The sequence below is a fragment of the Urocitellus parryii genome, chromosome 10 (assembly GCF_045843805.1).
Source record: "Urocitellus parryii isolate mUroPar1 chromosome 10, mUroPar1.hap1, whole genome shotgun sequence".
Lineage (NCBI taxonomy): Eukaryota > Metazoa > Chordata > Mammalia > Rodentia > Sciuridae > Urocitellus > Urocitellus parryii.
In genome coordinates, this window is record NC_135540.1 from 114,944,408 (window position 1) to 114,956,061 (window position 11,654).

The 11,654-nt window shown below is 36.0% G+C and overlaps 1 protein-coding gene and 1 pseudogene across 1 annotated transcript in view; one reads left to right on the plus strand and one right to left on the minus strand.

Moving 5' to 3' along the window:
* Positions 1 to 6,227, minus strand: part of Klb (klotho beta) — a 30,911-nt gene extending 24,684 nt beyond the window's left edge. The window contains exon 1 of the mRNA XM_026386711.2: positions 5,403 to 6,227. Within this exon, the coding sequence (XP_026242496.2) occupies positions 5,403 to 6,227 (825 nt within the window). The remainder of the gene's footprint in view (positions 1 to 5,402) is intronic.
* A 4,816-nt stretch (positions 6,228 to 11,043) lies between these two features.
* Positions 11,044 to 11,453, plus strand: LOC113180855 (histone H3.3A-like; annotated as a pseudogene).
* Positions 11,454 to 11,654: the final 201 nt, after the last annotated feature.

The following is an 11,654-nucleotide window of genomic DNA, read 5'->3' on the forward strand; positions in this document are numbered from 1 at the left end:
TAAAAGAATAGAACAAGATTTTTTTAAAGTTAGTATAATGTTTTGTTCATAAATAACTAACAGGCTGGCATAGTGGTGCACTCCTGTAATCCCAGCAATTTGTAAGGCTGAGACAGGAGGATAGAAAGTTCAAAGCCAGCCTCAGCAACCTAGCGAAGCCTTAAGCAACTCAGGGAGACTCCTAAATAAAAGAAAGAAAGAAAGAAAGAAAGGAAGAAAGGAAGGAAAGAAGGAAGGAAGGAAGGAAGGAAGGAAGGAAGGAAGGAAGGAAGGAAGGAAAGGGCTGTGGCTCAGTGGTTAGTTGCCCCTGAGTTCAATCTCCCATATAAATAAATAAATAAATAAATAAATAAATGTATGTTAATGTGAAAGATGATGAGGCAGGAGTATCATGAGTTCAAACCAAGCTTCAGCAACTTATCGAGGCCCTAAGCAACTCAGTGAGACTCTATCTCTAATAAAATATAAAAAAGGCCTGGGGATGTGGTTTGGTGGTTAAGTGCCCCTGGGTTCAATCCCTGGTGCGCCCCCCCCAAAAAAAAAAAAAAAGAAGAAGAAGAAGAAGAAATGGTTTGAGGCAGCTCTTTCAAGTATTTCACAAATAATACCAAGCCAGTAGGGGTAGTAAACCCAGTAGGTGAAAAACCTGGTAGCAGGAGTGTGAATGGGAGGAATGGGAGAGTGGGGATGGGAATGAGGTAGGTAGAGGCCAGGGCTGCTGCTAAACATCCTACAATGCAAGGGACAGTCCACTACAATGAAGAATTATCAGGTCCAAATGTCAACAGTGCTGAGGCTGAGAAACTCTTGCACTGTATCTATCTATGAAAGATGACATGTTAGCTGGATGTTCTGGTGTAGGCCTGCAGTCCCAGATGCTGAGGCAGCTGAGGCAGGAGGATCACTTGAGCCCATGAGTTTGAGAGACCAGCCTAGACAACTTGGCAAGACACAATCTCAAAAAAGAAAAAAAGAAAAAGATTAAACTCATGAAGTGTTCAAACCATCATGGAGGCTGACGGTATTTAGTAGAGTAATGAACTGAATGACTTATGTCTCATGAACAAATTCATTTATCCAAACTTCTGTGAATGATTACTCAGAAGCTCTCAAGTATTCCATTTTAAGAGGAAAATCTACAAATTTAAATTACTATATGAATTTATTGATTTAAAAATAGAATGGAAACAGACATCATTACTGTCATTACTAATGTGAACCCTTGGGGCTTTGCTGAGAGCCAAGAGCCTGGTCCTAATGGGCCAAATCTGTTTATGGAATTGAAAAACCTGAACTTAAGAGAGAGAAATCCTTCCTCTACAAAGGAAAAACTGACATCAAACCACCAGAAGAACTGGATGTGAGAGACGGAGATAAAGCCCACTCTGAGGGTATCCTGGTTACTGAGTCTATTCATCCCTGTAGTCTGGTAACTGAGTCAGGAAATTACCCTTTTTTTGCTAAAGCCAACTTGAATTAGATCTGTCACCTGCAACCAACAGTGTCTAATACATCACTTGATTAATGTAGGCATATCAATATATTCTTAATATACTTTAAGAATTAGCAATAATGTGATGAAATATGAAGATTGAACTTGACATTTTTCTTTTTAAATTACAAAGTTTAAGGTAGAAATCCTAAGTTACGCATTCAACCAACATCTATACCCTAATGTATATTAAATATCCTGTGTTAGGTGCTGGGAACATAAAGACAAAATAAAACCAAACCCCGCCCCCCAAAAACAAAAACAACACCATGTTTCCCCTTTCAAGGAACTCTCACTTGAGTTGGGAGGACAGAAAAGTTCCATGTGGGCAGAAAGGTTCCATATGGTGTGAATGCTACACAGAAGCAAGGACATCTTGTGAGAGTACACAGAAGGGGTGCTTAACTCTGATGGGTAGGGAATAACCTAGAGGTGGAAACTGTCTAATAAAACGAGTCTTTTTTTTTTTTTTTTTTTTTTTGTGGTACAGGGGATTGAACCCAGGGTTATGTGCATGGAAGGCAAGCACTCTACCAACTGAGCTATATCCCCAGCCCTGAAGTGAGTCTTAAAAGGCCACTAGGTGGGTGAAGCAGGGACTGAGAAGGGCAGTTTAGCCGGAGAGAGCATGCTCCAAGAGGCTGGGTGCAAAGGAACAGTAAGGTAAATTTGGTACCTTGGCAGCAGGGAATTAGGATGAAATGTGAGGTGCACGGGGTGGCATTGGCAGTGGGATGAGACAGTGGCCAGAAAGGAGACTGAAGGGGAGGCTGGGGGTTGTGTCTTGAGGGCCTTGGTGAAAAATTGAGACTTTATCCTGGAATCTTTGGGGAGCCACTAATGAATTTCATGCAGGTCGCCAACACTGTGTGTATTAGAAACAGCACTCTGTAAGGGGGGATAATAATAGTTATCTGACAAGGTGGCCACAGAGATTATAGGTATTTAAAGTGGTGATTACTGTGCTCAAAGATAGTCAAGTCAAAACATGCACTCTCATTCTATTCTGGGCAGTGTTAAAAACTCAAGAGCAGAGCATCCATTAGTAGGTGGGATTATTGAAAATTTTTACCAAAGGTTTAGACTTGCTCCAAGATAATCACCAGATCTGTAATACTGTGACATCTAAATTCCAAGTCAGTCTTGGACCTGACAGACCATTCAGGTTCCCACCAAACCAGGACATTTTAAACTGAGATGGAGTCTTCAAGATCATTCTACAACTAAAGGGTCTCCAATAGTCACTCTGAAATTTTTTCATTATCTGAGAATGGGGGAATAAAGTAGTCTATAACTAACTACCTATGAATTGAGTTTTACTTGAGGCTTATTTAACTCAATGTTTTTGGACTAAAAACAAATGCTAAAGAATGCTTCTTCTGGGTCAAAAGAGGAAAAGTTAAGGAAAAAATACTTCATTGCAACATAAAATATCAAATGAATCTTTTCTATGTTAAAGCAAGGACAGAGAGGGGGGAAGAGGGACAAGTGGCACCCAGGCTGCCAAACCATTGCAAGATTTCTTTCTGGAACGATAGGTCACTGGGTTATGTGGAGAATTTCACTTTGTGACCGATTTCAAGGGACCACTTACAACATTTACTTAGTCTAGTTATTTAGAAATTTTAAGGAGATAAAAGAAATTATTTGGGAAGCAATTATTTAAAAATGAATCTTTCAGTTTAAAAAATTTATGTCCCTATCAGAAAGTACTAATTTTGCATTGAAGGCAGAGCTTATCTAAAATTAGATGAAAATGGAAAGCATATGAAAAATACAGTATTTTATTAGTTAAGTGTGAAAGTAATATCCATTTGTTAGTTAATGCTTTTTTCCTCTTTATTTTTATCAGATTGTCAGTTTTTAAGGCTTTAATCACTGGAACATGTTTTTTCATGAAAATCATAATTATTAACATTTTTCCAAGTAACTGAAACTTATCAACAATTTAGAATATTTTTTCTTATACGAAGTTTAAATAAACCTATGCCTGGTATGTGTTTACATAGGAAACTTTAAAAAGAACATAGTTTCCTTGGGTTGGGATTATTAGAGGGGAAGAAAGGGGCTAACACTTTTATTTTATATCTTTTGGTACAATCTAATATTTTTAAGCTTACATGAGCATGGATTGTCTTAATAATTAAAAGAGCTAGGGTTGAAGTTGTAGCTCAATGGTAGAGCACTTGCCTAGCATGTGTAAGGCACTGGGTTCGATTCTCAACACTGGACATAAATAAAATAAAGGTTCATTGACAACTAAAAATGATTTAACAAATAATTAAAAGAGTTCAATTAAAAATGTTTTAAAACATGTGTATCTTAATAGTTATTAAATAGCTATATAAACTTTCTCCTATTTAATTTCTTACATTTTGAAGTCATAGTATACCCACACTTTAGTAACATGTTCTGTATCAACTCTATTCAAATATATGCAAATGACCTTGAAATGATCATACAATCCATTTTCTACAAGAGCTGATGTAATCAAAACCATAGCATTATTGTATATATATATATATATATATATATATATATATCCAGAAGATCCAATAAAAGAAAGTTTAGCCTGGAGTAGTTTTATGTTCCTGCATAATTTTTTTTAATATTTATTTTTTAGGTGTAGATGGACACAACACAATGCCTTTATTTTATGTGGTGCTGAGGATCGAACCCAGGTCCTGCCCGTGCTAGGCGAGCACTCTACCACTGAGCCACAATCCCAGCCCCCTTGCATAATTTTTTAAAAAAATTTCTACATGTTTAACATTTGCTCCTTCAAAGTACATCCCCTAGCACAGTATAAAATCCAATTAATAATTTTTCTCCATTTTTAAAATGTAAAAGGGATTGAATAATTTATTTTTTCAAGTAAACTCTTCGACTCAAAAGTTAAATCTAATTCCATATGTTAGTCTCCAAGTGAGGCTAAAACTCCTGAAAATTTCTGAAAGATTCCTTTAAAAAAGACTTTTAATAAGGATGATGTTTTAATTATGTCATCATTTATGAACCTCATCTTCACAACAGCTGCATTTTTTTTCCTGTAACCTTGGGCAAATTATTTAATCTACCTAAGCTTAAGTTTCCTCACCTTTAAAATGGGAACAATTATAGGACCTAGTTCATAAGGTTGTTATGAGGATCAAACATGTCAATGCATGTAAAGTACTTAATGTAGTCTGTAGGACATAACAATCAATAACTATTAGTTCTTATTTTGTTATATTTTACTATTGTTTTAGTAAGTTTAACATTTCCCAAGATAAGCTCTAGCTTTTGAAATACACCACTTTAACATACTTAGTAGAACACATTCTTCCCAGTTTTTATATTAGCAGTTTAATTTTAACTTCCAGTACAATTAATCTCATCTTTTCTGTCATACAACACAAAACTAAGTGTGAAGGACATTTATTTCAGTTTCTGTATTTAGTACTATTCATTAGCTAACATTTATGTATCTCACTATAGCTAAGTACCACTAAGAATAGCAATGCTAACAACAAATGCCTGTTTGAAAGGGTCATCCTTTAACATAATTCTGAAACGAATGACATGTCAGAAAATGGTTCCAACAGTTAAATATGCAAAGTACTGGTTTCCCACAGAAAGAAAGTAAACTCACATTCTCACATTCTAATACATAATTATAAAATTTAAAACAGTCTCAGTTTCCTCTTGGAAAAGATTAATTGGATTAATGCATTAATAATAGCTTAGGCAAATAAAACACACCCTATTTTAAAATAAAATTTGAAATAGAACTTGTGAATGAGCCTAAAAGTACTTGAGCTGATTTCAATCAAGAGGATCATTTAAATAGAGAAAAATTTCCTAGTGTTTCTTTTTAACTTCTGCTGCCTATATATTCTGAAGATATAACAAGAAGTCAGCTGTACAGTACCTTGATCAGGTTGTGTCCCACTGTGTAGACAGCTGCTAAATTTCCCTTCTCTCCAGGAGCATGCAGACCTGTGTTATATCCATGCCAAGCAACTAGATATGGGTTGTGAATTGTAATCCAGTATTTGACACGATCCCCAAACTTCTGGAAACAGTATGTGGCATAGTCATTGAAGATATCAACCATAGATTCATTCTTCCATCCCCCATATTTTTCTTGCAACGCCAAAGGCAAATCCCAATGGTACAAAGTCACTACAGGTTTAATGTTTCTAAGTACTAGAGCGTCCAGAAGAGTATTATAATATTGCAGACCTTTTGCGTTGGCAACTGCTGCTATTCCATCGGGGAAAAGCCTCGGCCAGGAAATTGAAAACTGATAAAAAGAAACTCCTATAAAATCCAGAGCCGATAAGTCTTTTTCCAGAAAAATGTAACTGTCACTCCAGCCATTCGTGCTGTTGACATTTTTAAGGTGTGTATGGATGAAACGATCCCATACAGAGGGTCCTTTTCCATCCTTCTTCCAACTCCCTTCCACTTGAAATGCTCCAGTCCCAACACCCCAAAAAAAGTTTTTAGGGAAAGTGTCATAGAGAAATAGCTGACTTGCATTTACAGGACTAAAATTAGGATTTTTAGACCATATAGCTCTTCCGTCTCCAGAGAGGCCAGTAACAGCTTGTAGCAGAATAAATGCTGACAGGATGACAGATCTTTGCAGCGCACCGTTGGACATTGTTTTCCTATAGCGTATGTGTCTTTCATCGGCTCTGAAGAAAATCCATTCATTCCCTGGAGACCCTGCTGCACAGCCTGGCTTCATTTGCCACTAACTGTTGGACTGTCTTATCAACGCGTTAGCAAAAGCCTGTGATTGTAAAGCTCTGTCAATGATTAGCTTGAACTGTGAGACTCAGGATGGGTCCTGGAGAGCCACGTAACTTGAGGGAGGTGGCCCTATTGCAGTCACCCACATGTTTCGTCCTGGGAAAAATTAGACGAAAATGCATGGGTGACAACGGTTTGGATGTGTAACTCAAACATATGTGAACAGTGAATAAGAATGGCATTTTCTGTGTAGCCTTTCACATTGACGCAAATCTTTTGAACATTATTGAATAAGTATATATCTTGGCTATTTTTAGAGTTTTTGAATGGTAATTTTATTATTTCATATTTCAGGAAAAACTATCTGATATACAAGTCAATAGCATTTCTGTATACCAATAATAAATAAGACATAAGACATTATACTTCCATAAAATCATAAACACAACTAAGAATAATCTGAATAAATATTACCAACTGTATTAACAGATTTGAAAGAAGATTTGAATGGAGAAATATAGCACTTTCTAGATGAAACATGAATACTTTCCAATTTAATTTACCAATTTAGTGTACTTTTCACCAAAATCCCTTAATTTCAAATTTAGTTCAATTAGATTATTGAGAAAGATTACTTGAAGAATAAATAAGTAGAATTACAAAAAGAAAAGAAGAAAACCTGAAAGAGAAATAGTGAGGTCATAACTGCTTTCAGACCACAAGTTAAACAGCATGATTCTGGAACAAGAATAAACAGAAAGAAGTATTGTACAGAGGGCTGGTGCTGTAGTTCAGTCCTCTCCTGTTATGAGAAAAATTAGACGAAAATGCTTGGGTGACAACTGTTTGGACGTGTAACTCAAACACAGCACTTGCCTCACACACGTGAGGCACTGCGTTTGATCCTCAGCACCATATAAAAATAAATAAATAAAAATAAAGATATTGTGCCCATCTACAACTACAAAAATATTGTTAAAAATTGTACAGAATTTCTAGCTTTCAAATAACCTTCAAAAATTTTTAATGTTTTAAATATTTTAATGTTTTAAATATTTGAAATATTATGTATTAATGAGGCATAGTGGTTAATAGTTCAAACCAGGCCTCTAGTTTAAATATCAAAACTTTCTGTACTGCAATTTCCTCTTATGTAATAATAATAATAATAATAATAATAATAACTCATGGATTATTATGAGGTTTAAATGAATTAATACATCTAAGGCACTTAGAGAATGACACATACTAAGTGCTCAATAAATATTATTCTATCTGAAAGGGAAGAATTCAGAGAAGTGATGCTCAGATTTAGCATAGAAGACACTTCTTTTCTGGCTCATTTTGAACTTTGTTTCTTAATTGACTACACACAGTATAAGAAATAACTTTAATAAGTTGTACACATCCAAATCACTGATATCCCTGTACATTGGTGTGTGTGCTCTCTGTGTACAATTGGTTTCTTCCTTTATCCAGCTCATGTCTATTTTTTAACACCCAGTTACCTCTTCCGGAAAGCTTTTCTGATTCTGAAATGCAATTAGATTTAGGTGAATCTCCTCTATGTTTCCATGGCAGCCCATGTTTTTTCTATTATGGCACTTATCACCCAATAAATCACACAGTATACCACACAGTACATTTATCTATATCCTCTGTTGGATTACAGACTTCCTCTCCCTCCCTCTTTCTTTAAAAATCAAAACAGGAGCAGAGTGTGGTGGCATGTGTCTGTGGTCCCAGCCATTCCAGAGGCTGAGGCAGGAGGATCAAGACCAGCCTGGGCAATGCAGGAAGAACCTCACCTCAAAAAAGCAAAACCTGGGCTGGGATTGTGGCTCAGCAGTAAAGCGCTCACCTAGCCCTGGGTTCGATCCTCAGCACCACATAAAAATAATAAATGAATGGAGTAAAGATATTGTGTCCAACTACAACTAAAAAAAAATAAATATTAAAAAAAAAAAAAAGCAAAACCCAAGGGGCTGAGGCTGTAGCTCAGTGATAGAGCATTTGCTCCTCACATGTGAGGCACTGGGTTCAATCCTCAGCACCACATAAAAATAAATAAATAAATAAATAAATAAATAAATAAATAAATAAGATTTCACTCTTCCCCCCAAAATACTTTTAAAAAAAAGAAGAAAGAGAAAGAAACAAACAAACAAAATGGACCATAATTGTTTTGTTTCCTATTAAATATCTGGGACTTACCACTATACTTGACATACAGTAATCACCAAAGTATACATTGAATAAATGAATATATCATAGTATATACTACCTGTACCTGTCTATCATTGCATTTATCACCTAATACTGGAGTTGTTTGTCTCCTCCACTAGACTGTAAGATTTACTTTTAATTTTTTTTCAGTACTGGGGTTTGAATCCAAGGGTATGCTGAGCTATATCTCCAGCCCTTTTTATCCTATTTTATTATTATTACTTTTTTGCAGTCCTGGGGATTGACTCAGTGCCTTCTGTATGATAGGCAAACACTTTGCAACTGAGCTACATCCCCAACTCCCCTTTTGTTTTTTTATTTTTGAGGCAGGGTCTCACTAAGTTGCCAAGGTTGACTTTGTACTTATGATCCTCCTGCCTCAACCTCCCAAGTTGCTGAGATTACAGGTGTGCACCACTGCACTTAGTTTTTTTTTAATGTATATATATATTTTTAGTTGTAGTTGGACACAATACCTTTATTTATTAATTTATTTTTATGTGGTGCTGAGGATCGAACCCAGTGCCTTGCACACTGTGCTAGGCAAACGCTCTACTGCTGAGACATAAACCCAGCCCCTGCACCTAGCTTTTATCTAAATTCTTATCATTTCTTATCAGAATAAATGCTTATAATTGCCTGTTGAATAAATGGAGTCAGTACAATTACCATTCATGAAAATAAAAACTTAAATGTAATAATTTATTTATTTATTTTTGAGAGAGAGAGAGAGAGAGAAAGAAAGAATTTTAATATTTTAGTTTTGGGCGGACACAACATCTTTGTCTGTATGTGGTGCTGAGGATCGAATCCGGGCCGCACACATGCCAGGTGAACGCGCTACCACTTGAGCCACATCCCCAGCCCTAAATGTAATAATTTAGACCCTCACATATATTTAATTAAAAACTATATAGCCACAGAAATTAGTAACAAATTAGTAAATTAGTAGTTAAATTTTGAATTATGTATATTTTGCCACAAGAACAAAACAGAAGTTAACATTAAATTATATATACAGTTTATATACAACTATACAATCATATTTATAGAAAAATAATATGTAGGGCTGGGGATATGGCTCAAGTAGTAGTGCACTTGCCTGGCATGCGTGAGGCACTGGGTTCAATCCTCAGCACCACATAAAAATAAAATAAAGATATTGTGTCCACCTAAAAGCTAAAAAAAAAATAAATAAATTTTTAAAAATAATAATATGTAAATCATGTAACTATAATTAAAATGTACAAAAAATTTAAATTTGAAACCAGAAATTACAAATAAGAAACTGGGAAAGTATTAAGGTAAATCTAGAAGGGAAATAAATGGTCAAAGGGAGGGAAATTGTCACCAGAGGAGGGTCCAAGTCAGTCCCCAAGAGGGGGATCTCAGCTCTGGATGACAAGGTCCTTGGCATATGAGACAGAAAAGAATTATAGCATATATCACATATTGAGGCACAGACAGATTATTTAGGAAAGCAAGGAAGCACTCAAAGGGGAAGAGAGAGTGTGGGCTGCTTTTGAGAGTGAGAAGCAACATTTTGGTCTGGGTTGTTAATATTTATAGAGAGACAGAAGCTAGGGGCTGGACTAGGGGTGAAATCAGGTTGGGGTTATACAATTTCCCACCAGTTTTCCTTGTGCTTGTGTATTGCCCTTGAATCATGCTACTTTCTGCAGGTGGGGATGTGGACACCAGGACACAGCTGGGTTGCTCCCAAGTTGTTTGTTTTGTATTCTAATGGTTTATGGGCACTTATCTTTTAAGACTCAGTATATCTTCTTTCCTCTGTATCTTGCAAATTCCTACAGCAAAATGGTCATAATTTCTGCAAATCAAGAAGAAAAAATAAATATCTAACAAATAGTCATATAACATGGATCCAATCACACAAAAATGAATGCAACTATATAATTAATGAAAAAATATTTAAGTCATGGGTAATTAAAAGTACATATAAGGCTGGGGATGTGGCTCAGTGGTAGAGTGCTTGCGTAACATGTGCGAGGTCCTGGGTTCAGTCTCCAGCACTGTAGAAAACAAACAAAAATTAGAAAGAGAAAAACTCAGGACAATAAATTGAATAATCAGTATTACTATAATGATATAATAAGAGCATAGCCAACAAGGAATTGTTTAAAAATACCAATTTTTTTCCATATTGTGTTTGGATGACAAATTATGGGTTATAGTAATTTCCCTCCTTTTGTATATTTAATTTTACTTTTTACTCCCCCCCCCTTTTTTTGGTACTGGGGATTGAACCCTGGGGTGCTTTACTACTGAGTTATATCCCAGTCCTTTTTATTTTTTATTTTTTACTTTTAATAAGAAAATGAACATAAAAAGCAACAAGTCAATATTAGATATACAAGTTTCTTGATGAGAAAGTAGATACTTTCTCACTAAGATTAGGAGTAAGGCAAGGATGTCTATTATTATCACTACTGGCTAAGGCAATATGACAGGAAAAGGAAATAAAACATACAGATTGGAGTGTTGGCAGTCGCCCCTGCGTGGCCTCTATCTTGCCAAGCTCCTGCCGAAGAAAAAGTGGAGTTAAGTAAGAAGTCCTTTCTACCATGGCTTGTACAAAGCGAAATGCCAGCAAATCAACGGTTGCTAAAGCACTCAGGAAACAACTGGCTGCAAAAGCCGCTTGCAAGAGTGCGCCCTCTACTGGAGGGGTGAAGAACCCTCATTGTTACAGGCCTGGTACTGTGGCAGTCCGTGAAATTAGATGGTATTAGAAGTCCATTGAACTTCTGATGCGCAAACTCCCCTTCCAGCATCTGGTGCTAGAAATTGCTCAGGACTTCAAAACAGAGATGCACTTCCAGAGCGCAGCTATTGGTGCTTTGCAGGAGTCAAGTTAGGCCTATCTGGTTGGCCTTTTTGAAGACACCAACCTGTGTGCTATCCATGCCAAACGTGTAACAATTATACCAAAAACATCCAACTATCATGCTGCATACATAGAGAACGTGTTTAAGAATTCATTATCATGTGAAACATTTCATTCTCAAAAAATTTTTTTCTCTTTTTCCTGTAATTGGTAGTTCTGAACGTTAGGTATTTTTTTTTTTCATGGGCCCAAAAGGTACGTAAGTATATGATTGTGAGTTGAAAACTAGGGGACAGAAATCAGGTATTGGCCATTTTCCCATTTTCATTTGTATGTGAATTTTTAATA